Source organism: Budorcas taxicolor, chromosome 7 (assembly GCF_023091745.1).
Source record: "Budorcas taxicolor isolate Tak-1 chromosome 7, Takin1.1, whole genome shotgun sequence".
Lineage (NCBI taxonomy): Eukaryota > Metazoa > Chordata > Mammalia > Artiodactyla > Bovidae > Budorcas > Budorcas taxicolor.
The window spans coordinates 17681345-17707913 of record NC_068916.1 but is presented as its reverse complement, the minus strand read 5'-3'; the positions used below and the strand labels follow the sequence as shown (position 1 = coordinate 17707913).

The 26569-nt window shown below is 54.0% G+C and overlaps 2 protein-coding genes across 6 annotated transcripts; one reads left to right on the top strand and one right to left on the bottom strand.

The window, feature by feature from the left end:
- Nucleotides 1-6542: 6542 nt before the first annotated feature.
- Nucleotides 6543-14218, bottom strand: GPR108 (G protein-coupled receptor 108). 4 transcript variants are annotated; one of them, XM_052642861.1, is made up of 18 exons: nt 14086-14218; nt 13242-13361; nt 12125-12175; nt 11815-11897; nt 10706-10830; nt 10543-10607; nt 10388-10456; nt 10186-10290; nt 9867-10000; nt 9681-9756; nt 9144-9217; nt 8931-9048; nt 8711-8841; nt 8582-8625; nt 8312-8400; nt 7968-8051; nt 7557-7681; nt 6543-7297 (listed from the first exon to the last, which is right to left on the bottom strand). In XM_052642861.1, the coding sequence occupies exons 1-18, from the start codon at nt 14203-14205 to the stop codon at nt 7225-7227; spliced, it is 1686 nt and encodes a 561-aa protein (XP_052498821.1). In that variant the 5' UTR covers nt 14206-14218; the 3' UTR covers nt 6543-7224. The 4 variants fall into 4 exon arrangements, with proteins under 4 accessions (XP_052498821.1, XP_052498824.1, XP_052498822.1 ...); XM_052642864.1 differs by having other exon boundaries at nt 8312-8361; XM_052642862.1 differs by having other exon boundaries at nt 10543-10604.
- A 2300-nt stretch (nt 14219-16518) lies between these two features.
- TRIP10 (thyroid hormone receptor interactor 10) lies at nt 16519-26191 on the top strand. 2 transcript variants are annotated; one of them, XM_052642491.1, is made up of 15 exons: nt 16519-16636; nt 17804-17919; nt 18004-18060; nt 18922-19069; nt 19147-19209; nt 19421-19525; nt 19616-19744; nt 20522-20668; nt 20845-21039; nt 22119-22286; nt 22549-22658; nt 24933-25065; nt 25291-25436; nt 25526-25647; nt 25777-26191. In XM_052642491.1, the coding sequence occupies exons 1-15, from the start codon at nt 16613-16615 to the stop codon at nt 25923-25925; spliced, it is 1812 nt and encodes a 603-aa protein (XP_052498451.1). In that variant the 5' UTR covers nt 16519-16612; the 3' UTR covers nt 25926-26191. The 2 variants fall into 2 exon arrangements, with proteins under 2 accessions (XP_052498451.1, XP_052498452.1); XM_052642492.1 differs by lacking the exon at nt 22119-22286.
- Nucleotides 26192-26569: the final 378 nt, after the last annotated feature.

Sequence of the window (26569 nt, the reverse complement as noted above, 5' to 3'; positions counted from 1 at the left end):
ATACCTATAGCTGATTCATGTTTATGTATGGCAGAAACCAACACAACATTGTAAAGCAATTATCCTCCAATTAAAAAATAAATTTAAAAACATTCGGGATATTATTATTGGTAAAAATTGTATTTAACCTGTTGCATATGAATTGGTAATATAGTCATATGGCTCAGTACCTGAAAGGTAACCTTCCTCCTGCCCTTGTTGCTAGCCATCAGGGTCTCAGACATGACCCTGTAACCAAGTCTCACGTTTCTCTCCAGAGGTATATTATACATTTACAAACATTCACACGTTTCAAAAACAAATATCAGAAAGCTCTGCACACTCTTCTTCCTGGTCTCCGTGGGTTACACCTTGCTTTTTCATAAACAATATACAGTAGAGATTGTCTCACTATCAGAGCACAGAGAGCTTCCTTGTTCTTACAGGCAGTGAAAGTAACCAGTCTTCTACTGACGGACAGACAGACTTCCTATTGTTACAAAACCATGCTCCCTCCAAAGATTAATCTGCATTATTGCCCAGTTATTGCCCAGTTCTCATGATTATTAACTGGTAAACCTTGGGGAAATTACTGATAACCACTTGAGCCTCAGTTTCCTCCTGTAAAGCGGTTATAACAGCAAGCAACTTCAAAGGGTTCTTACTACAATAAGAAAAGATAATTCTGATCAAAGGCTGTGTTCTAACAATAACCTTGCTAGATATCGCTAAATTCCCCTCCGTAGTTATATTGATTTGCATATTCACCAGTCTTGCACAAAGTTGCCAATTTCCTCACTCCCGCCCCTCCCCGACCCCCACCCCTGCCCCCGGCCCACCGCCCTATTTTTGCCTCAGTGTCAATTTAATGTGCTTGTAAGTTGAGCCTCTGGGGGATGGGGAGACTGTGAAGCCAGGTGTAGGGAGGATGGGGGATCTATCTAGAACCCTGAAGAGATGGAGGATTCAGAAGCCGAGGGCTGTTTTCCAGAGCCTCCTTGAAGGGGTTAACAGGGACCTCACTCTGATTTCCTGTAAACCGTGCTCTTTTCCTGGCCATGCCCCCTGTGTCCCTCCCCCCGAGTAGGGGGAGGCGTGGAGAAACAACAAACCTGGACTCTGTCTGATCTGATTGCGACACCCTTTCCTTGGAAGAGGAGGAGGGGGTGGGGGGAGACAAACACTTGCTTACTCTACAGAACTGGGGTTCAACTTCTGAAACTGAGACGTGGCCACCTTCTAGGATCCTCCACTCCCCAATACTTTCTTTATCTTTCTCCCCCGTCCACCCGCCAAAACATTCACCCCGTTTCCTGGTTCCGTTATAGACTTAAGCCTTAGGGCTCTGTGATTTGTCAAGGAATCAAGAATTTGAGAAGGAATTCCTGCTGACCTCGCTCTCCCCGTGGGGTTGCCTGCCCCTCCCTCAGAGCCTCAGTTAGTCCATCTGAACAAAGGGGTTGATGGCAGTTCCTGCTGCTTTTTTATTCTGGCCACACCGAGCAGCAGGCAGGTGGGATCTTAGCTCCCCCAACCAGGGATCCAAACTGCTCCCCCACCCCCCGCATTTGAAGCGCAGAGTCTTATCCACTGGACCGCCAGGGAAGTCCCAGTTCCTGCTGTTTTGACAATTAAGAGAACCCAGATGCTGTGAGAGACAGGAAGATCCCCTGGAGGAGGGCATGGCTATGCCTTCCAGTATTCTTGCCTGGAGAATCCCATGGACAGGGGAGCCTGGTGGGCTACAGTCCATGGGGCAACAAAGAGTCGGACACTGAGCGACCGACTACACACAGATGCCTTGAAGTCCTGGGCTTGGAGGGAAGGCTCATGCCCACAGTGATGAAGGTCTGAGAAGGGTCCTACCCATGATATCCAGGAGGTGACCAGAGGGATGGAGGGGAAAGTGAACCAAGGTCTCCTGGGAGGGAAGGAAACAAGAGGAATTCTTCCAGGCTTTTTTCAGGGGAATGGATATTTGCATCCAGAAGTTTGGGAGGAGGATGATGGGAAAGATAAGCCAGCAGGGGAGAAAGAGAAGGAGGCATTCTTGGTGTGGACCCAGGGGGAGCTAGGCTGCCTGGGCAGGTTCTAAGTGGAATATCTAGGGGATTTTCTTTTTTTTTTTTTTTTGGCCATACCATACATCTTGCAGGATCTTAGTTTCCTGACCAGGGAACAAACCCAGGACCCCTGCACTGGAAGCCTGGAGTCCTAACCACTGGACCATCCTCCTAGAGGATGCCCCTCTAGGAGACTCTTACACAAACAGAATATGTTTGCTTGTTGTTGTTTAGTTGCTAAGTTGTGCCCAACTCTTTTGCAACACCGTGGATTGTAGCCCACCAGGGCCCTCTGTCCGTGGGATTTCCCTGGCAAGAATTCTGAAGTGAGTTGCCATTTCCTTCTCCAGGGGATCTTCCTGGATCAGGGATTGAACCCGAGTCGTTTGCATTGGCAGGTGGATTCTTTACCGCTGAGCCGCCAGAGAAACCCAAAATATTTGTTACTTATCTGAAATACAGATTTAACTGGGCATCCTGTATTTTTTCTGGCAATCCTGGCTAGGGTGCAAATAGAATGGGGAGGGGGGCAGAAATGGGTGTGATTTCTGAGTGACGGGAGCCCAGGTGCCCCTCTCCCCTTTAGTTCTCTGCATTTGCCTTAGTACTGTTATCTCCTGGCTGCACCCCAACCCCACCCTTTCCCCACACAGGCGTGGCCACATCTGGGAGCAGCGGACATCCATCTTCCTCACCCTTCACCCCCACCCATTCCAGGATGGGTGCTACACTGCTTTCTGGGAATTTCTCTCCAGGACCTAGAGCCTGGTCCCACCTCCACCTCTCCCTCCCCCACCAGCAGCCTAGGCTTCCCCTTCTCCCCTACTTGTTACTCAGTAACTTGGGTTAACCTTGACCTGATGGAACCCATCCATTTGCCCTCTGGCTCCTTTCCCCCACCTACTCATGCATATGCAAGCAGAGATACCAGGAACCCTCCACTTTGGGGGATACAGGGGCCAGGGGTGTGTTTTTGTTTTTTTCTTGTACATGCCACTCAGCTTGAAGAATCTTAGTTCCCAAACCAGGGATCAAATACAGGCCATCATCAGTGACAGTGGAGTCCTAACCACTGGACCACCAGTGAGTTCCAAGCCAGAAGTTCTGACTCCAGCTCTGCCTTCTCCCAGCCTCTGTTCCTTGCAGAACAGAGCAAGGAACCTCCCTCTGAGTTTTGGGGTGACAGCATCTATCATCAGGCAAGCTAGTGCTCAGACAGGCGCCCAGCAATTGGTGCATGCAAGATGTACTTGAACTGTGTTTTTATTTTTACTAACATCTGCTTCTCCTCTCTCTTGCCTTATTTCAGTGACAGCCCCTCCAGGCCTCCAGGCCAGAGTTCCCGCTTCCTCCCTCTCCCTCATCCCCTGTTATCCTCCCTGGGACCCCTCAGTTGTCTCTCCCCATCCATCCTTCTTTCCACTCCTGTGGTCCCTGGCCTCCTTGCTGTAAACTCACCTCTTCCAGGTCTAGTCCACAGCAACTGGGGATTTTTTCCCCCTTTCGACTCATGGTGCAGCATGTGGGATCTTAGTTTTCTGACCAGGGATTGAACCTACGCCTCTCGAACTGCAAGTATGGAGCCTTAACCACTGAACCACCAGGAAAGTCCCTGGGGATTTTTTTCTAAAACACACCTTTGCATCCCTTCTACAAAATCATGATGCGTAATCGCGGAATGCATGCAAAGGACTGTGAACCTCTCAGTGGCAGCGTCTTATTGATTTTATGCATCTTAACTCTGCACATCTTGTTTATTCTGAGTGCCTTAGGTGCTACTGTTGCTGTTTAGTCACTCAGTTGTGTCTGACTCTTTTGTGGCCCCGTGGGCTGGAGCTCACCAGGCTCCTCTCTCCGTGGGGTTTCTTAGGCAAAATTTTGGGGTTGGTTGCCAGTTCCTTCTCCAGGGCATCTTCCCAACCCAGGGATCAAACTCAAGTTTCTTGCATTGGCAGGTGGATTCTTTACCACTGAGCCTCCGGGCAAGCCCATTAGGTGCTATTACTATCCCCATTTTACAGATAAAGAAACTGAGGGCTTTGGCCAGTTGGTTTAAGAGCCTCTGGCTGGTAGCAGCTGAGATTTGAAGCAGGCAGCTGGGCTCCAGAGTTTCTGATTGCTGCTGTAACAGATGATCACAGTTCTGGTGGCGTAGAACAATGTTTATTATCCTGCAGTTCCGGAGAGCTGAAGTCTGAAATTGAGGTGTCAGGAGGGCTGTGTTTCTTCTGGAAGTTCTAGGGGAGAATCTGTATCAGGGCCATGCCGGCTTCTAGGGGCTGCCTCCATTCCTGGGCTCGTGGCTTCTTCCATCTTCCAAATGCATGACTCTAGGGACTTAAATTCAGTCCACGGGCTAAGACTCTGCGCTCTGAATGCAGGGGGCCTGAGTTCCATCTCTAGCTGGGGAACTAGATCCCACAGGGAGCAAATAACAGATCCTGAGTGCCATAACTAAAGATCCCACATGCTGCAACAACGATTGGAAGATTCTGCGTGCAGCAACTAAGACCTGACACAGCCAAAAACCAAACCAAAGCAAAACTCAACCAAATAAAACACCCCACATCGCTTTTCACCATCACATCTCATTCTCTGATCCTGAACCTCCTAGTATTAGTCAGAGTCGTGTCCATTTCTTTGTGACCCCATGGACTATAGCCCACTAGGCTCCTCAGTCCATGGGACTCTCCAGGCAAGAATACTGGAGCAGGTTGCCATTCCCTTCTCCAGGGGAATCTTCCTGACCCAAGAATCATACCTGGGTCTCCTATATTGCTGGCTGACTCTTGACCATCTGAGCCTCCTGTGAAGTGCCCGCCCCCCTCTTACAGGGACTCTTGTAATGACAGTGCATCCATCCGAACAATCCAGAATCATTCCTCATTCTAACATGCTTAATTGAATCACATATGGAAAGTGCCTCTTGTCATGTAAGGGGACATAGTTCCAGGCTGTGGGGATTAGGGAGGGGACAACTTGGGAAAGCCATATGCCCTAACACACACAAAGAATAAAACATCATCCCTGGACAACCAAGTCCCTCATTGCTTTAAACTCTTCTTGCCTCCCGTGGGCCCCAGCATAGAGTCCAACAATGTCTGCCTGCCTTTAGGCTTCTGCCAGTTGCTCTTGCCCTCCCCCCTGACCCCCGCCAGACCTGCAGAGGAACTTGCAAACTGTTCTGGGCATCGCCTTGCTGCAGAATTTCCTCAGCCTTCCCACTTCCTTCTTCGTCTGGCTGGGCTATATATATTCATCTGGGCCTTAGCTGGACCTGTTTCCGCTTGCAGAAACCCTTGACCCCAGCCTGATTTCCTCCCCCTGGCCCATCCATGCCTGCAGTCCCCACCAAGGAATATTTCTCAGGGCTCCAGAAGAGGTTCTGAGTGCTCTAGATGAAGGGTGAAGTGGGGCGGAACAAAATGCATCATGGGCGCCTGCCCACAGGTGTGTGCACAGATGTGTGTACAGGTGCACCTCTAATCTGCACTCCTGGAGGTTGGGGGCAATTCACAAATGGTCAGGCTGTGTTGCAGGGCACTGTGCTGAGCCAGATTCCCATCATGATGTGTGATACTCAGCTCTCTGGGATCCCCATTTTACATGAAAGGAAACAGAGATGTTAAGCTACTTAACAGGCTGCACAGCAAATGTGGGCAAGGTCGAGAGGCTTGGGGGCAAGTCTGGTGCAGAGCGGGCAGTGCATACCATGGTAAAGGGCAGCTCTGGAACCAGATTGCTGATGTTTTGAGTCTTGAGCCTTCCAACATTTTGCTGTGTTACCTTAGGCAAGTTAAACAGTCTTTCAGTGCTTCATAAGCTTTTCTAGAGTTAAAGACCCTAAAGACCCTGGAGGCTTTAGACTAGGATGTGGCACACAGCACTCAGCCTGAGCCACCTCATTTCAGTTCAGTTCAGCTGCTCAGTCGTGTCCAACTCTTTGCAACCCTATGGACTGCAGCTGCTAGGCTCCCCTGTCCATCATCAACTCCCCGAGCTTTCTCAAACTCATGTCTAACCAGTCAGTGATGCCATCCAACCATCTCATCCCTTTACCTCCTGCCTCCAATCTTTCACAGCAACAGGGTCTTTTCCAATGAGTCAGTTCTTTGAATCAGGTGGCCAAAGTATTGGAGCTTCAGCTTCAGCATCAGTCCTTCCAATGAATATTCAGATCTGATTTCCTTTAGGATTGACTGGTTGGATCTCCTTGCAGTCCAAGGGACTCTCAAGAGTCTCCTCCAACACCACAGTTCAAAAGCAGCAATTATTCAGCGCTCAGCTTTCTTTATAGTCCAACTCTCACATCCACACATGACTACTGGAAAAACCATAGCGTTGACTAGATGGACCTTTGTTGGCAAAGTAATGTCTCTGCTTTTAAATACGCTGTCTAGGTTGGTCACAGCTTTTCTACCAAGGAGCAAGTGTCTTTTAATTTCATGGCTGCAGTCACCATCTGCAGTGACTTTGGAGCCTCCCAATAGAAAGTCTCTGTTTCCATTGTGAGAGAAATTTATTACAGTATGAAAAGGCAAAAAGATATGACACTGAGCCTCTTTTGCTCATCCAATCACCATTTTTTCCTCCCCTCCAGCCTTTGCACAGGTGGTCCCCTCATCTGGGCCTGTGCATCCCTTTCTTCTCTCTCTGCTCACCTCTGACTCCCCAGGCTGAGTCAGGACCCTGTGCTGGAAGCAGACACTTAAGTGTTGGGATTTGGGGTGGACTGTGGTCACTGCTGTGTCCTGTGTGGGGCAGGCACGCCGTGGTGGCTCAATTGATATTTATTGAATGTGCAAAGTAATGGCTACTGCAACCTCAACCTCAACCCCCGCCCCCACCCCCACCCGGGGTCTCTAAATTCCAAACAGCCTCTGCAATGCACTCTTCAACCCCCCAAAAGGCAAGAGACCAGGGTAGCAAAACAGATGGGTCATTATTGTACAGCTGGAAGTAGGGGGTGGTCCCGGGTGGGGCCACAGTGCTCAACATCTGTGGGGGATGGGGGCTGTCTGTCTTCCTCTGAACGGGCTCCGGGAACTCTGGTCCCAGGATGCTGGGTGTTCTGTGAGCACCGACCCCCTCCTCCCCTCACCATCTTTGGGAGAAGCCAGAGCGGGGAATGTGTGAAGAGATGAGGAGGAAGGACGAAGGACTGTCCGAGGTGGAGACCTGATCACAACAGCTCCCGCCCGCTGGCTGTTTTGTTGACTTTGGACAGGCCTTCCCGGAACCCACAATCGGTCATTCTACAGGCAGAGAGTAAGGAGGTGGTCCAGGAGTTGAGGGGAGCCAAGTCTCACCCTCGAAGCTCCCTAGGCCCACCTCGAGCCTCCCGGCCCCGCCCAGATCCCACCCACCTGTGCTCTGAGCCTGGCCCCCCTTTCTCCTCCCCGCTGCCTAGGCCCACCCACTCAGCCGCACCACACCCACCCCAGAGCCTCCTGGCCACGCCCAGGCCACGCCCCTCGCTGCCAAAGCCCCACCCACCCCAGCCCTAGGGCTCACACTTGCTCTGTCTGCATGGCCTCCTCATCCTCCTGGGGTAGCTGGAGGTACGGATTATCCCTTGCGGGTTGGAACTTGTAGCCCGTGAGCACAAAGAAGGCGAGAGTGGAGCCCTCCACCAAGAGCTGGGAAGTTTGGGAGGCGGAGGTGGGGGGTGGGTGGGGGGAACGGACGACAGCTGGCTCCTTAGCACACCCACCCTAACCCCTCCATCTGCAGTCCCTTGAAGCCCGGCCCCCTCGCCCTCCACCGATAATTCCCCAGCCCCCACCCTAAGCGTCCTCAGGGGTCCTGGTGGTCTCATCCCCTCAGGGGTCGAGGGGGCACAGTGGCAGTGAAAGGCACACGCCCCCTGCCTCCACCGCTATTGTCTGGCTCACCCTCCGCCCCTCCTGGGGCCTCTGTGCTCACCTGGTACAGCCACTGCCACTGGAAGGGCACGACCACCCGCAGCAAGATGGCGATGATCCGTGTGAAGTAGATGTAACAGATGACCTGCAGGGACGTGGGTGTGCACAGGGCCACTGGGGGGTGAGACCACCGGCACCACTGAGGATGCCCGGGTTGGGGGCCAGGGGATTATCGGTGGAGGGCAGGGGGGCCAGGCTCCAAGGGACTGCAGATGGAGGGGTTAGGGTGGGTGTGCTTGCTTATGAGCTGGCTGTCGTCCGTTCCCACCGCCCCCCAACCCGCCCCCCACCCGCCCGGCTCTACCACCGCATCCCAAACTTCCCAAGTGAGCAGAGGATTCCTACCATTACATAGTAATGCCGGAACAGCTTCAGCTTGGCCAGGTTCACTGCCACTGAACGGTGGGCACAGAGAGTGGGGGTCAAGGGGATGACTGTGGGGGGCAGGACGAAGGGGTCAGGGGTGGAGGAGAGGACATTTGGGGGCAGAGTGTGGAGAGGGATGTGCAAGGGAAGGTAAGTGGGAGGAGAGGCAGTCAGAGGAGGGATGGGAGGAGCATCCAGGGGTTAGCAAGAGGGACCAGCAGCCAGCGAGGGCCCCGGGCACAGCCTCACCCTTCCCATCAGTGCCAGACGCGTCCTGGAGATGCCGGATGGACCTGGGATGGAGGGAGAGACACAGGGGGCAGTCAGCACCGCCCCCGCCCGTGCCCATGGTGGGAGGGGCCCAGTGGGGGTCCTTACCAGACCACGGGGAAAAGGATGGTGCCACAGCAGATGAGATCCACCAGGAAGAGGATCTCCTTCCAGATACCGTAGTCGCTGGCACCCTCCTCGCGGGACTCGATGACAATGTAGGCCACATTGGCTAAGACCTGCGGGGCGGGGGCGGGGCAGGTGGGCGGGGGGACTGGGCGTGTGTAGCCACACCCACCGGCTCCACCCCTGGGGCCTCCCTAGGCACCTGCAGTGGGATCACTATCCCAAAGATCTTCTTCTCCTTGTCCGACAGCACGTACTTGACGAAGGCCCAGCCGGAGCCGATCAAGGCGATGGTGATGAAGAGGAGGGCACCCTTCAGCCTGGTGGAGGGAGGTAGGAGGTGTGGTGAGACGCTGGAGGCCCAGCCCTCCCGTCTGCCTCCCCACCACCTTGCCCGGCAGAAAGGGGCACTCACAGATGCGTGATGTAGTGCATGACAGCGAGGCCTTCAATGGGGTGGCCCTGGCTGTTGATGAAGTAGTAGTTGATCTGGAGGTGGGTGGACGGATGGACAGTCAGACAGATGGACGGGAATGGGGAGGGTGGATGGATGGTGGTTTGGGAACATGCACAATCACTGTCAGATGGATGACCAGGAAGGGGACAAGAACGGACGGTTCCAATCAGGATGGTGTGTGGACAGAGAAAGAGACAGTCACAGCCGTGACAATGGAGGGAAGGTCATCGTCGGACGGATGGACAGTTAAGACAATCGGCCTGGTTGATAGTCACAGCTGGACCCACAGATAGACTGAAAGGTGGGCCATCACAGCTGGACAGAAGGACTGGATGGAAAGCTGGCTACAGTGATAAAATGGATGGACACTCGGATGGACATATGGAACTCTCCAGCCCAGGGTCTGCAGAGATTTGGGCAGTGGCTTGTAGGGGCTTTTTCCTGGCCCCAGAGACTCCAGCCCACCCCACGCTGTTCCTGGCCCCAGACTCTCACACTGTGGAAGAGGAGAGAGATGCTCTTGGTGAAAGTCAGGGCTGCCATGAGCCAGTGGATCTTGAAGACGTTGTACCTGGAGGGGGAGGAGAGATGAGGGACGTAAGAGAGGGGGCACTGGTCAGGGGCAGGGGTGGGAAAGTGGGGAGACAGGAGGTGGAGGACCCCCAGGGTCAAGGGCATTACGTGTTCTTGCAGAGGATGGACACCCAGAAGATGCCAGCGCCCAGGAAGCATGCAGACATGACCATGTACAGCTTGAAAAGAGGGATTTCCGCCGCTGACAGGTAGCCCTCGGGGTTCTTCTCCCGGATCATTACCTGGGGAGGGAGCAAAGCGGGACAGGGGGTTGCAGGCTAGCTCTAGACGTGCTGGGCCCTGAGTGTGAGTCTCCAGGTTCCGTTCTCTCATTTCTGATCCTCAGATTTCCTGTCTCCCTGATGCACATGGGGTCCTGGCCCACAGTGAGGGCTCCATGAACCCACTGCCCTCCCCCTCCACTCACCGTGATGTCAAACGGCTGCTCCCGGCCTGGCACCGAGTTGTCACAGTTGTGGAAGTTGAGGTTGTACTGGCCTTCCTCGGCCCTAGAGCCGATCACTACATGGAACTGAGAGGTGGGGCGGACAGAGGGGAGAGGGGACTTCAGCTTGGGGGCGTCCCCACTTTGCGGAGGGGAGGGGCTGCAGGCACCCCCGGACACTCACACTGAAATTGTAGGAGTTGTTGAGGTGGCCCAGGCCCAACACCAGCTCCTGGTCCTTCCCACTGACACCCTGGTGGGGACAGAGTGCCTCTATGGAGCATCAGCTGCCTCCTATGGGGATGGGGCCTTCCTCCCTCCTGCCCTGGCTTCCCATACCTGCCGGTCCCCTTGTGACCCTGTGGGTTTCGACTTGGCTTTGTCGGGTGCGGCAGTGGTCCCTGCTGGTAAAACATAGGTGAGATCAGAGATGGACAGACAGCAGAACGATGGGGGATATATGGAGCACCCTTGCCCACCCACTCCTTCCAGCCTGACTCACCGTGGTCCACCTTGGGGATGACGATGTGCTCTGACTTCGGGAGCCCTGGTTCGGAGGGTGATTCCGGGAGGAGCCCAGCAGAGATGAATAGCTTTTTCTGCTCCCCATACTTTCGTACCTGGACCCTGGGGATGATGTGGGGAGGCTGAAGGCTGAGGCAGGCACACCAGCTATGCTGAGGGACTCAATGGCCACTCAGGTCCTCAGGGTCTCCTCTCTGGAGGGGCTCTATCAGTGGTCATCAAGTGGCAGCATTTGGCCACCATCCATCGAGATGGCTGCCACATCCCTGTGTTGCCAGCACCAGGGATTATGTGTTACTTCGCATGACACCGAGTCACTCATTCTACTGAAGTACACCTTATTTAACAAGAAAATGCTGTCAGGCTTTCCTGGTCGTGTGTGCATGCTAAGTCGCTTCAGTTCTGTCCAACTCTTTGGGACCCTATGGACTGTAGCCCTGCAGGTTCCTCTGTCCACGGGATTCTCCAGGCAAGAATACTGGAGCAGGTTGCCATTTCCTACTCCAGGGGATCTTCCTGATCCAGAGATTGAATCTGCCTCTCCTTCACTGGCAGGTGGATTTTTATCTGCCGTACCACCAGGGAGGGCTGCCCTGGTGGCTCAGTGGTGAAGAATCCACCTGCCAAATGCAGGGGAGATGGTTTCAGTCCCTGGTCTGGGAGGATCTCCTATGCCACGGAACAGCTAAGCCCATGCGCCACAACCACTGAGCCTGCGTTCTAGAGCTCACCTGCCGAACCTACTGAAGCCTGAATGCCCTAGAGCCCGTGCTCCGCAATGAGAGATGCCATAGGAATGAGAAGCCGGAGCATCTTGAGTAGAGAGAGCGTAGCTTCTGCTTGCCACTAGTAGAGAAAGCCTATGCGCAGCAACCCAGAAAGACCTTCTGCGCAGCAACGCAGAAAGACCCAGTGCAGCCAAAAATAAATAAATAACTAAAATTTAACAACAACAAAAGCGAGTGGCTTTCTCCAAAGGCATCAAGGTTCTTTCTGGCTGGTTCTCATTCCACCTGATCAGCTCACATGGGTATCACAACGAGGGACACCCCAGTGATGGATCTTTAGGGTAGCCCCCATACTCACTGCAGATCCTTGGTGTTGATGAGGAAGAGAACGAGGAGGCTGCTACTGTTTTTCCGGAGAGGACACTCATGGGAGTCCCGGTTCTGGAGGGTGGGCAGTAGGGAGCTTTGGTTACCCCCACCCACTTGTCCAGTCCCACCATTCCTCCCTCCCCATCCCCTCCCCCTTCCCCGGGGCAAGGGTGAGTCTCTCCCTTCCTCCCTGGGAGAGGACAGGCGCCTTTGAATTTCAGAGGCCAACAGACAACCCTCCCCTTCCTCTGCCTTTGCCTCTCCACCCTCCTCTCGCCACTTCCACCCCTACCACTCACTGAGTAGGAGTGAATGCTGCCAGATCTCACCCGGGTCAGACTGAACCCCACCTGGCAAGTGGAAAGAAAAGAGACTGTGAGGTAAGGGACGCCAGCAAGGACACAGACAGATAACCTCGAATTTCCTTAATACCTACTAAGGGGGAGATCCTGCATTCACTGACTTTTCCCACTTGCCCCCAGCACCCCAATCCTCTTCCTTTAACTCCTACCCACTCGACTGGGATGTCATTTCCTCCAGGAGACCTTCACTGGTTCCTCTCCCCCCACCCTCAATTTAAAATGATGATGTAAAAAATAAACGGAATGTTTACGGCTTCCTGCCTTGGGCTCTTGAATCCAACACACTTGGATCTACGTCCAAGCTCTGGGACTCTGAGTAAGCCACATACCTCTGAGTCTGTACAAACACCTGTACAATTTGGTTTACAGGTGTAATATTTTCACAGGAATCCTGAAAGGTGGCTATGACAGAACAGACTCATGGAAATTGATTTGCAGTATATGGGTACCCAGCAGGGGTTCAATAACACTAGCCTCTTATTTTAACTGCAGGAATTGGGGCTGTCCCGTTCACTGGTAGGCTCCCCTCTCACCAGCTCAGTGTATAGCCTGAGAAATTATTCCTCAGTTGCTGCTAAGTCAAGTCAGTCGTGTCCGACTCTGTGCGACCCCATAGACGACTCTGTGCGACCCCATAGACGGCAGCCTACCAGGCCCCTCCCCCCGTCCCTGGGATTCTCCAGGCAAGAACACTGGAGTGGGTTGCCATTTCCTTCTCCAACACATGCAAGTGAAAAGTGAAAGTGAAGTCGCTCAGTCAAGTCCGACTCAGCGACCCCATGGATTGAAGCCTACCAGGCTCCTCCGTCCATGGGATTTTCCAGGCAAGAGTACTGGAGTGGGTTGCCATTGCCTTCTCTTCAGTTACAGATGAGCAAATATTCCTCAGTTACAGATGAGCAAATAGAAACTCAGAGAGACCAAAGGAATGGCCCACGATCACAAGGGTGAGGGCAGAGCTAGGATGTGAATCCAGAATTTGGGGAGAGTGGGTGGGCTCAGAAACTCGTCGTGCACCTCTCCCTCCTCCAGCAAATTTCCCAAAGCCCCTCACCAGCGGGGGCTTCTCTTCTGTATCCTGGCGGCCTAGCCTCAGGAGGCTCAGATTCACCTCCAGGGAGCCGTTGGCGTAGAAACCAAAGCTGTTCAGTTGGATGTCTGCTCGCTTCTCCCCCTGCCGGAGACCAAGGAAACAGAGACAGTTCAGACTTCCCACCAGCCCAGCCCCAGGGCTCTGGCACGAGGTTCCGCCAAGGGCTTCGGCCCCCTCCCGGTATCTCTGTATTTAGGACAGGTTCAAAGGGTGACGGGAGATGAAGAGAGGGCCACCTCTGTAGGCCATGACCCCAGACCAATTCCAGGTAAGCACAGAATGGTTCGGGATCCTCTGGCCACCATTCGGAGAGTCCAGGAAGAGAAGGTCTGGGATACGTGGAATTCTCCCTACGAGGTGGGCATCACCCGTAAAGCAGAGTTACGCATCTTGGGACCCTGGTCCTCAGTTCTCGGAAAATTTTTAGATTCCAACTGAGTCCCCAGGATCCCAATTAGTACTCCCATTCTAGAACCCCCAGGGACTTCCCTGGGCGGCGTCAAGGGTCCCTAGCAGCCCCAAAACGATCCCAAGAATTTAAAGGCCTCAGAGTCCTGGGTCCCCAGAGGTGAAGCCCCACCCGCTGTGGGCTAGGGACGACCCCAGGGCAGCAGGCCAGGCAATTTCAAAAGAACCACTGAGGGGGATCCTCTGGCGAGACCACTCCTGGCCTGAAGCAGGGGGCGCTGGACTTCTCCATTCCGCATAAGGAGCGGGGGAGGCAGGACGAGACCACTCCAAGCTAGGGGCTTTTCCGGGCCAAAGCTGGGCCCCGCACCCGAGACCGCCACGCGGCGGGACTTACCGTCAGCGTCAGCCGGTGAATGCGTCCAGAGGAGCCGCCTAACAGCAGCAGCAGAAGTAGCCACGGCCCCCATTCCGCGGGGCTCCCACGACCGAGCCCCCTCCTCTCTCTCACTGCCATCTCTGGAGCCACCGCCCTTGACACCGCCTCTGACGCCCCCAGGCCCGCCTACCAGTGAGCCAATCGCCGCACGGTGGGGGCCGACCCTTCTGCTTTTTGAGCGCTTCCAGCCAATCACCGATTGCCTCCTCTCGTGCCCGCCCCCTGTAAGACACCAAATGGACAGCACCAGTCCCGAATGGGAATGCTAATATTGCTTAACCCCGCCTTCACACCCACCAATCACTAGAAAGATTGTCCCGGATGTAAGTTGATAAACAGTTCATCCAACCAATTGTGATGGAGCCGATATCCTACCCTGAAGAGGAGTTCCTCCACCCACTCTTAACTGACAGATCCGTTCAGAACTACATTACCCAGAACGCAATGTTGGAGGGGGTGGGGCAGCAAACAACTCAATGGAGGCATACAATAAACTACATCTCCCAGTATCCCTAAAGACAGACTTCCCTCTTTCCCCCTGGGGATGTGGCTCCCAGCCAAAGCTCAGGCTTTTGGTAAACACTTGCATTTGCTGAAGCCTGTCTTGTTTTCCTAATCTTGCTGATCCACTGAGAGGCCAAAACCTGGCCCCAAGCTAAATCATGACCCTGGAATGACCTATGATCCCAGACTGAGTTACCAGGCTTAGGCGGACGCTTCTATCCTGGAGTGAGGCCAATGGATGGAGTCCCATCCCCAGAACCCAGGACAATCTTGATTCAGGCTGAACCGCAACACCAGGCTGAGCGCCTACCTGCAGCTAAGTCCTGATCTCAGCTGAAACGCAGCTCTCCCTTCCCCTTCTACTCTCAGCCTATACTGAGCCTTAATCTCTGGCTGAGTTTACACCTAGACAGATCTCAGATAAAGACTGAGCCCTGACCTCAGATTAAGACAGACCTGTGGTCCTTCGTTTGAGTCCCAGGCCTTCGACTAGTGGCTCACCCCTCTCCTAAACCTCTGATCCTAGTCAGGTCCCATCCCAGTTGTGGTGCCCACCTGGGATGAATCCCAATTTCAGTTGAGACCCCAACTCCCAGGCTGAGCCGCTGAGTTCCAGACCCCAGGCTGAGTTTCTGACTTGATCTGACCCTCTAACCTCTGGCATTCATGCTCAGTAACTCAGTAATGTCCGACTCTTTGTGACCCTATGTACTGTAGCCTGCCAGGCTCCCCTGTCCATGGGATTTCCCAGGCAAGAGTACTGGAGTGGGTTGCCGTTTCCGTCTCTGTTTAACCTCTAGAGCCCGTCTATTTTGCAATTTGAAGTTTTCTAACTCGGAAGCCACCACCAGGTGGGGCCAGGTCCCCGCAGAGCCGTCTATCCCATTGTGGGTTACTGGAGCTATCTATCCTCCTGGCCGTGTTGTGACTTGTGTCCTGGAAGACGGGGCTCAGAGTCTGACTTGTCCCAGGGGGTCTAATGCCCTCAGCCCCAGCAGGGCGACTGTCACCTCTGTAACCAAAGAGAAAGCACCAAAGGCAGGAGAGGATGGGAGTGGGGGGAGGTTGCTGCTTGGATCTCGCCCCTTTCATCCCAGTGCCTCAAAGGGATTAACAGTGTGTGAACTGACTTTTATGAGAGAGGTGACAGACTTCCAAGCCCAAGGGTTCGAGGAGCGGGAGAGTGGTGGAGTAGGAATACTAGGGTCTGTGCAAACTATTAAACCTGATTGCGCCTTAATGGATGAGCCTGGGAAATGGGCAGGTGCAAGCTCGAACTGTACGGGAGCCGAGGAAAGGCCTGGGCCTGGCGCCCCAAGGACAGCCCGTCCTCAGTTTCCCGGCGCAGACTTTAGGGAGGGAGGCAGGATGCGGTAGGGGCGCTAATGGACCCGGCCTTGGTGGAGGCGCGTCCTGGACAGGATCGAAGTCCTCCCATCCGCCCTGTGGCCGGAGGGACCAGACCATTAGTGGGACGAACGTAGACGTCTGGAGCCAGGCCGGCCCTCAAGAGCGGGGTGACCTCAGTTCTTCCTGCGATAGAGTGGGGGGAAAACCTCTTGGGTTGGGGTTTTAGTGTCTTGGCCCTTTAATGAATGATTGAAAGGAAAGAGGAAAAGAAAAACTGTCCAGGGCGGGGCAGGGATGGGGTGGACAAAAGGGTCCCAGGGGATTTGGAAAATGGATGGAGGTCCTTTAAGGGGTCTGTCTGTCCAGTGGCGTCGGGTGGCGCGCATTCCTTTAAGAAGGGGCGGGGCGTCCGTTGGGCCCCGCCTCCTTGGAGGGGGTCTTGCTTTCAGGGGGCCGTGCCAGGGCTCCAAGAGTGCGGGGGCGTGGCAGAGTGTATGGGGCGTGGCAGAGCTTGGAGTGGGCGGGGCCTTAGCGAGGCGGGGTCGGGCTCCTCGCCCTGGGCTGAGTCTCACGGCGGCGGCGGGCGGCAGGGACCCGGTGCGGTGGAGGCGTCGGCCGCGGCGGGAGCAGCATGGATTGGGGCACCGAACTGTGGGTGAGTCCGTTCCGCTTGACTCCAAGTTCCTCCCTTCCTGGGGTCCAGACCCACGATTTGCCCCTGCAGTACCCCAGCGGGATCTCTGTGCGTTCCCTTCCACCGACCCCTGGAATCCCCTCTCTCCGCGGAGTTTCCCAGGGCGGTTCAGGACGCCCCGGAGCGGAGGGCGACCTTTAAGGAGCCGCGTAGGGAAACTGAGGTACGGGGTTCATAGTGAGGAGGGCAGAAGAAGTTCTGGGACCAGGCCTGAGCAGCCGGGAGAGGTCACCTATTTTGAGCGCCCTGACTGGGCCGGCGGCTTATCTTACGGCCCCTGGGTCCCTGCCCGCCGTCCGCCTGTCCGGCTGGGGCGGGGGAGGGGGCCCTCTGGCCACTTCCAACCCCACGTGGGACCTGGAAGTCCAAACCGCCCTCGCGTCGCCTCTAATCTACAATTAGGGAATTGGGACGCTGTAGGGGGAAGGGGGCTGCGAGCTTCGGCCTCAGCCCCCTCCCCCAGCCCTCCTTAGGCACTGGGAGGGGCCGCCACCAATCGCCTCGAACCTATGCCCTGGAAGCCCCAGAATTTTTTCCCCCTTTCCTAGCCGGAACCTCTGACGCCTCCTCTTTCTGGGGGCGGTGGCACTCCTGGGTTCCTGGGTGCCCTGGGTTAACTAGATCGTCCCCCCCACACCAACTCTGGGATTTCTTTTGGAGGTAAAGTGGAGTCAGTGAGGAAAACTGAGTCGCCCCTGGGGGGACCCTGGGAAGCCTGGCGACCGGGGGAACCTAATGCCCGCGCTCCGACCATTCTGGGGCCCCCCCAAGCTGCAGGGAACCCTGCCCCTCTGGCCCTGACTCACGGCAGACCGGCCGGATTTTCCGGAATCTGGGGGGGATTAGGGGACCCGGGGCAGGGGGAGTGGCCTTGCCCCATTCCACACCCCTCCTGGAGCCAGGAGAGGGGATCCTGTAGTCCGGCTGGGGCCCCGCCCCAGTTCTCTGGCCCTTCCCGGGAAGGGGAGGGGGTTCCCGCCGGTTTCCTGCCTCCCCCCGCGCCGCTCCGGGGCGGGGCCGGGAAGCCACTCCTTCTTGGAGCTCGGAGCCAGGAGGCTCCCCTGCCGCTGGGTTGGCGGCTGTGGGGTCCCCGGGTCCTGACCTTGGTCCTCCCAATCCCCCTGCTAGGATCAGTTTGAGGTGCTCGAGCGGCACACGCAGTGGGGTCTGGACCTGTTGGACAGATACGTGAAGTTCGTGAAAGAGCGGACGGAGGTGGAGCAGGCTTATGCAAAGCAACTGCGGTGAGACCCTAGGGTGGCCGCGCCCTGGGGTTAGGGGGAGCAGTTGGAGGACTAGGGGCTCAGCCTTCCTGCCTCTCTCTGTAGGAGCCTGGTGAAAAAATACATGCCCAAAAGACCTGCCAAAGATGACCCTGAATCCAAGTAAGAACGAACACCGGATGGATACAGAGCTAGATTTGGGAGGGCCGAGGGTATGGGACCCACTTCCTCTCTCTCTCAAGCTGGGCTCCCCGCAAACAGATCCCTCACTTCTCACCCCAGTTCCACCTAGAGGCGTGAGCTTGGATGCAGGAACCGAATTACCTGGCTTGGAATTCTAAATCCACTACTTTCCAGCTGAACTGCTTTGGCCACTAGACTTCAGTTCTCAGCCTCCGTTTACCTCACCTATTAAATGGGAGAGGCTCCCACAGTTATTAAATGAGTGTCTCTGGGCAAGTGACTCATGTTGTGAGCCTTGGTTTTCCTCTCCTGTGAATTGGGGATGACGATGTCCTTGTAGGGGCTCATGTGAAGATTAAGATAGTGTGTTAAAACAATGCCTGGCTCATTTCACTTTATTCCAGTTCCAGAAACCCCCAAAGCTCTAGAAAGCAAAAGATTTTCTGGTCGCTTGTTTGGAGGCAATCTCAAGACCTGAACTGACATGAAGTTAATTAAGTTCATTAGGGTCTTTTGGATTTTATCTCACTTATGTGAATACTAATACTTCTTGCAAAAGCATTTATAGTATTTGATTATACGATGCTGCTACTGACACCACGAGAGTGATGCAAAAAGATGGTGTAAGCATTGCATCCCCTTTCTAAGACCTCCCCAAATTTTGAGAATTCTGAGTTTCTGTGTCCCCCTTGAGGGTTGAGGGTGTGGGCCAGAATTTATTGTTGCTTCTGGGGTGAATGTCTTGGGGCTCATGCTTTTTCATATGGAGGTGGGTCTGGGGGCTTGTGGCTCCCAGGGGTCCTGACCCCCAGCCCCTGTCCCCCCTCCACCTCACCCCAGGTTCAGCCAGCAACAGTCCTTCGTGCAGATTCTGCAGGAGGTGAATGATTTTGCCGGCCAGCGGGAGCTGGTGGCCGAGAACCTCAGCGTGCGTGTCTGTCTGGAGCTGGCCAAGTACTCGCAGGAGATGAAACAGGAGAGAAAGATGGTGGGTGACCCCTTCTCTGGGGCTTCCCGAGGGTCCCCTGACATCAGGGTGAGCCTTATCGCCCCCTCTTCCCACAGCACTTCCAAGAAGGTCGTCGAGCCCAGCAGCAGCTGGAAAGTGGCTTCAAGCAGCTGGAGAATGTGAGTCTGTGGGTGTGGAGAAGCGAGGCTCTGGCCCCGAGCAGCTGGGTGAGGGTTGTCGATTCACTTCATCTGGCCTGGACCCCTCCTCTCCTGTGGGTTTCCAAGCTGCCCGTTGTCCCCACCCTGACTCCCAGTTGCTGGTGACTTCCCCCCAGTCCCTGAAACCGTGGCGGGCAGTTCCTTCATTCCGGTTCTGTCCCCAACACAGAGTAAACGTAAATTTGAACGGGACTGCCGGGAGGCTGAGAAGGCAGCCCAGACCGCTGAGAGGCTTGACCAGGATATCAACGCCACCAAGGCTGATGTGGAGAAGGTGCCTATAGGGTCTGAGACAGGCTTGGGGGTCAGGGTTCGGCAAGGCCAGAACTGGGCTATGACCCTCCCCCACCTCGATATTCCTCAGGCCAAACAACAAGCCCACCTTCGGAGTCACATGGCAGAAGAAAGCAAAAATGAGTATGCAGCCCAACTACAGCGCTTCAACCGTGACCAGTCTCACTTCTATTTTTCCCAGATGCCCCAGATATTTGATGTGAGTGCTACAAACCCCAGTCCCACCTTCCCTAGAGAAGCCCAGAGTTAACCAACTCCTACACATTTGTCAAAACCCCAGCTGTAATGCCCTAATCTCTAAATTGAAAAGGAGTTAGAACCAAATAGTCAGTGTTCTCCAATTTTATTCAAGCTGTTCTTTCTGCCAGGGATGTCGTTCTTTCCTTTTGTAATTCCTACGTTCTTCCAAGCCCCAATTGTAACAAACCCTCTGAAAGATCTCAAATTTCCCTCCTCCTGTTTCAGCTCTGTACTCTACTCTCTATCCCAACACTGAGACTGGCAGTATCTGTGTTGGGTCTGCTTTTTTCTTGAAATTCCTGGCTGTGTTTTTTTCTTAGTATATTTAAAAAATTAATTAATTAGGCTGCACCTTGTCTTAGCTGTAGCATGTGGGATCTCGTTACCTGACCAGGGATTGAACCTGGACCCCTTGCATTGGGAATGAAGTGCCTTAGCCATTGGACTACCGGGGAAGTCCCTTCCTGGCCACATTTTCACCTCCTTTGAGAAGCCTTTCCTGACTCCCTAGGCAAAGGGAGGGCCTCAGATTCCTCTCTGACATCTCCCTGGCCTCTGAAATTTCTCCCCTGACCACACTGAGCTGGAAGTCTCTGGGTTCAATTCTGTGTTTTCCCTGCTAAACTGGGCTTGGGGCTGTGGTCAGTGTGGGGCTCCATTATGCTCAGGAGAGAATCACTCTGCCACCAGCCCCTCGATCAGTGCCCCTGAGAACTGTGCCCCCCCGTCTCTACAGAAGCTGCAGGACATGGATGAGCGGCGGGCCACCCACCTGGGGGCTGGTTACGGGCTCCTGTCAGAGACTGAGCTGGAGGTGGTACCCATCATCGCCAAGTGTTTGGAGGGCATGAAGGTGGCCGCAGATGCTGTGAATGCCAAGAACGTGGGTACCTGGTCCTGGCAGTGGACCAAGGGGGACAAGCAGTGGTTGGGGGTGGTGTGCAGAAGTAGGAATCCGAAGGCTGGACCCCCAGTCTTGCCCAGGGGTGGTGTGCAGAAGTAGGAGTCCGAAGGCTGGACCCCCAGTCTTGCCCCCTGATTGCCCCTCACCATCCCCAGGATTCCCAGGTCCTAATTGAGCTGCACAAGTCAGGCTTTGCCCGTCCGGGTGACGTGGAATTCGAAGACTTTAGCCAGCCCATGAACCGCGTGCCCTCGGACAGCAGCCTGGGTACCCCCTCCGATGGACGGCCAGAGCTCCGAGGCACGAGCCGCAGCCGGGCTAAACGCTGGCCATTCGGCAAGAAGAACAAGGTGGGGGCCGGGGCCCTCAGGGTGGAGGGCTGGGTGTGAGTGGGGACAGCAGGGGCCCACACTGAGTCAGCCCCAGCCTCCGGAACGCTGAGTCCCGGGCAGGAATTTTCCTCTTGGCTGCTGGCCCGGGCTGGAGGGAAGGAAGGCGGCTGGGCCATTGGTCTCGAGTCCCCCGAGGCTGGGGCGGGGCGGGGGGGGGGGGGGGCAGTCGGGGGCAGGGGGCGGATTGACGGGGAAGGGCCTGTGGCGTCTGTCTGCTGCTTCTCAGGAGGCTGAGAGAAGAGACCTGCTTTAGGGTTCGGGGCTGGGTGAGGGCTTGGGACACCAGCCCTAGGGACTCCCCTTGAGTCTCTTCAACCCTCTGATGAGTCATTGGGCCCCCTAACCTCAGGCTAGTTTTTCTTGGGGGGATTTTTGGCTTTCAATGTCAGGCACATACCTGGACACCCCTGGTTTATACCTTTGACAACCCCCTCCTCTGCCCAATTTATACCTTTGACTCCTGCTTCATACTTTTGATCCCTGTAGACATATGCTTTGAATCCCCTAGCTTAAACCCCGGCCGTAGCCCTTTTGGTATTTCATGCCTTTGACCCTTCTCTTAGCTTGCCCTTGACATCTATGGCCCATTTTTGTCTGAGACCTTGATTTCTGCATGCCTCTCCCTCCACCTTCTAGACTGTGAGCCCAGAAAGCTGGGGATGAGGGTGGGGTAGAGAAACATGGGCCTCCCTGTGCCCCCAGCCTCCATTCTAGAAACTGGACATAAGATGCAAGGGAGGTGGGAAGTGTAGGGAGGTAGAGGGGGAGGGGTCTGGCCTTCTGGCTCACAATCTAATGCCCTCCCGCCATCTCCCAGATTTTTGTGTTGCTCTTTGCATGCATTTTCTGTGTGTGTGATTGTGCATCTTGAGTTGTGGTTTTCTTACTTTTTTTTTCTTTTCTCCATTTGGTTTTTTTTTTTTTTTTCTTTTTTCTTTATTGCGTCCATCCGCCGTCCATCCGTCCGTCCATCCGTCTTTGTTCTCTACATCCTCCCGACCCTTCTGACCCATGCCTTCCCTGGCCCCTGCCGGTAGCCGTGCCCCCCACCTCTCTCCCCCCTGGGGGGCTCCCTGCCCTCGGCATTACCTAATGGACCCCCGTCCCCCCGCTCCGGCCTCGACCCCTTGGCCATACTGAGCGAGATCAGTAAGTCGGTCAAACCGCGGCTAGCATCCTTCCGCAGCCTTCGAGGCAGCCGTGGGGTAAGTGAGGCCTCTGGGGGAGGAGGAGGGGGCGGCCCCAGCCCGCCCAGCGGCCGGGTGGCGGGACCCTGGGCTCGCTTCCTGCCGCAGGCTGGGCCCCCTCCTTCCAAGGCCCCACCTGGACCTGCTTCGCTCTGTGCATGGCCTTGCCCCCCAAGAACCTTGGGCAGGGGGGAAGGTGGACTTGGTGTGTCTTAGGCCTATCTTAGACCTGGGAGCTCGAACTCTGTGTTCCGGAACTCAGTCCTCTTCCACCTTGCAGACAGTGGTGACTGAGGATTTCAGCCACTTGCCCCCGGAGCAGCAGAGAAAGCGACTGCAGCAGCAGCTGGAAGAACGGAACCGTGAACTACAGAAGGAGATGGACCAGAGGTAAGGTGAGGGGCTGAGCAGGTAAGGAACAAGGTGAAAGGATAAATGAATCCCACTGAAATGGTACCCAAAGATCTCCTCTCTAACAAACCCCAGGCCCGAATGGGTTTAGAAGGTGAACTGCAAGTAGAAGACTGAAGTGACTTAGCAGCAGCAGCAGCGAGGAGAAGCAGCAGTTTCTTCCCACCTTATACAAGTCATTCTAGGAAACAGAGAAAGAGTGAAAGGGACTTCCCTGGAGGTCCGGTGGTTAAGACTGTGCTGCCAACGCAGGGAGCACACAGGTTCAATCCCTGGTCAGAGAATGAAGATCCCACATGCTGCCAAAAAGATTGGGAAAAAAAAAAAAAAGAGTGAAAGCTGCCAGTTCATTTAGGAGGCTGGTGGAATCTCAGTTCCAAAACTGAGTTAGCAAGAATTCAAGAAAATAAAATTATGGATTTATTTAATTAACTTAATGATCTTAGATTGCAAAATCCTAGCCAATCCAAGTCCAGCAATGTATTAAAAACAGTATTACATCATGTGGTGATGGTGATTGCCCAACTCCATGAATGAATTTAATGCCATGGGATTGTACACTTAAAAATAGCACAAATGGCAAATTTTATATTATGTATATACCACAATAAAGAATAATAATAAAAAACAAACAAAAAAAAAATCATGATCAGTGGGGTTAGCCCAGAATGCAAAGATGGTTCAATATCAAAAACATCTATGAATCTTATTCACTCCATTAATTGGCTAAAAGAAAAAAAAGCATATGGTTTTTTCATTTAATAACTCAAAACACTCACAATATTAACAATAACAAAACCTGCCAGATTAAAAAAAAATCTTTACTCAAACTTTCCAAGTAGCAAGATTCTCTTCCCAGTCCTCTTACATAATAAGAATGACGTTTGCCACTTGCAGATAGGCAGCCAAATGATATTTTGCTGTTTTGCACAGAACTTCATGTACAAAATGGCTTTTATTGGTATAAAGTTCCATTTGATTATTGTTCCTGAGTGTTTCGTTTTTGTTTTTTTTTTTTAATATTTGGCTGCACCTCGAGCAGCATCCTGAGTCTTCGTTCCCTACCAGGGATGGAACCTGTGCCCCCTGCAGGGGAAGTGCAGACTCAACCACCAGACCACCAGAGAGGTCCCCATTCCTGAGGTTTTTATGATGTCGAGGTTACTGGTGCATGCTCTGGAGTCCAAATGGACTGGCCTTTGTTCTAGTTCTTTCCAGTTTCCTCATCTGTAATGAGCATCAGGTATTAAGACTGGGAAGAAGTTGAATCCAGGTTTGTCATCATCCAGAGGTCCATGCGTGTAACAATTACCGCCTGTATATATAGACATGGAAGAAGCAGGGACGGGAGACTAATGATAATAATAATAATAATACCTAGCATTTATAGAGTTTCTAACTCCTTACATGGATCATTAGAATTCCTGTTTTCCTGAGAGACTGTGATACACATAGGAGACAATGTGTCTCCTACCTGAAAGGTAGGATCCACATAGTTCTGTTTAGTGCTGTATTTCTAATGCTTAGAATGGGTTTCTGGTATGCCATATGCTCTCAGTATGAAAATCTGAAAGTGTTAGTTGCTCAGTTATGTCAGACTCTTCGCGACCCCCATGAACTGTAGCCCTCCAGGCTCCTCTGTCCATGGAATTTTTAGGCAAGAATACTGGAGTTGGTTGCCATTTCCTCTGCAGGGGATCTTCCTGACCCAGGGATCAAACCTGCATGTCCTGTATCTCTTGCATGGGTGGTTCTTTACCACTAGTGCCACCTGAGAAGCCCCCTATATACACTCAGTTCAGTTCAGTTCAGTTCAGTCGCTCAGTCGTGCCCGACTCTTTGCACTACTATGTATAAAATAGATAACTAATGAGAACCTACTGTGTAGCACAGGGACCTCTACTCAGTGCACGGTGGTGGACTAAATGGGAAAGAAATCCAAAAAAAGAGGGGATGTATGTATACATGTGAGCTGATTCACTTCACTAACGCAACATTGTACAGCAACTATACTCCAGCATAGTTATACTCCAGTAAAGGCACTGCTCTCATCTTCACAACACATATCGATACCATTATTCTCCTTTCACAGACAAGCCTACTGAGACACAGTTTTGGAACAACTAGGAAATGCCCGCTCTGGGATTTGAATCCAGGCTATGAAGCACTGGCTGAGCTCCCTGAAGCAAAGCCCATCTTTTTTTGTTTGTTAAATCACATGGATTTCTTTCTCCTCCATCTGTCTCACCCTAGGGAGGCCCTGAAGAAAATGAAGGATGTGTATGAAAAGACACCCCAGATGGGAGACCCAGCCAGCTTGGAACCCCGGATCACAGAAACCCTGAACAATATCGAACGGCTGAAACTGGAAGTACAGAAGTATGAGGTCAGGGCAGACCCTGGGGAGAGGCGGGGCCGGCAGGCCTGGCTGAGTCACTGCCTGGTGGGGACAGGGAGAATGAGGGACAGGGAGGTGTAGGTGGTGGGGGCTCCAGCTGTTTCTCATCACTGCCTCTGGTGTACATGGGTGATCTCAGGATAACTCCAGGCCCAGAGTGGGCTGACCCCAAAGCCTGGCCCTGGAGCTGAGTGTGCAGTCCCCTCCTTTCAGGCTTGGCTGGCAGAAGCTGAGAGCCGAGTCCTAAGCAACCGGGGAGACACCCTGGGCCGGCACACCCGGCCTCCAGACCCCCCAGCCAGCGCGCCACCGGACAGCAGCAGCAACAGCAACAATGGATCGCAAGAGAACAAGGAGAGGTGAGCAGGGAGGCTAGGGTGGGTCTGTCCCCAGACCCGGGACCCTGGTAAGGGGTGCCTATTCTCACTGCTTTACCTTCTTCAACCAGCTCTGAAGAGCCCCCCTCTGAGGAGGGTCAGGACGCCCCCATCTACACAGAGTTTGATGAGGAATTTGAGGAGGAGCCCGCCTCCCCCATTGGTCACTGTGTGGCCATCTACCACTTTGAAGGTATGGACAGCCTGAGTGGTACATTGATGACTTTGGTGGGGGATGGGGGCAGGGGAGGGTGGCATTTGGGGCTAGACTCTGTTGAGCTCCACCTCCAGCAGACCTGAGCCCACTGCCACTCTGTGACAGGGTCCAGCGAGGGCACCATCTCCATGGCTGAGGGCGAGGACCTCAGTCTCATGGAAGAAGACAAAGGCGACGGGTGGACCAGGGTCAGGCGGAAACAGGGAGGTGAGGGCTATGTGCCCACCTCTTACCTCCGCGTCATGCTCAACTGAACCCTGCTGGAAGCAGGAAGAGGGGGGCTGTTGGCTGCTGCTTCTGGGCCACGGGGGGCCCCAGGACCTACGCACTTTATTTCTGCCCCCGTGGCTTTGGCTGAGACCTGTGTAACCTGCTGCCCCCCACCCCTACCCCCTCACTCCTCTCCCCAGATGGACCCGCTGTGCCTTCTACCATTGATGTACATACTCATGTTTCGAATCTTTTTTCTTCCTGCCGCTCGGCTAGGGTCATTTTGTTTTATATAAAAAATGATGAAAAACTCTTGGAGTCTGTGGCTTACTAGGAGGTTTGGATACTGGGGCTGGATATTCAAACACCACCCTCCTTAAGGGCCACACAGGGAATGAGGAAGTGGCAATGAACCTGGGTACACCTTGGATAAACTCTGCCCCTTGCTGGGAGTCGAGTGTTTGTCTGTGACTCTGGTAGGGAGGAGGGTGCTGGATGTCACCCCTTTGGTGTTCCCTGCAGCTCACATCTGCTGAGCACCTACTGTGTGCCAGGCATTCTCCACCTAGGAGCTCATTCAAACATTGAGTTTTCATCACTATGATAACCCTTAGAAAGTACAGTCTCACTTTTATATTGAAACTGGGCACAGAGAGGTCAAGTGATCTGATAAAAGTCACACAGCTTT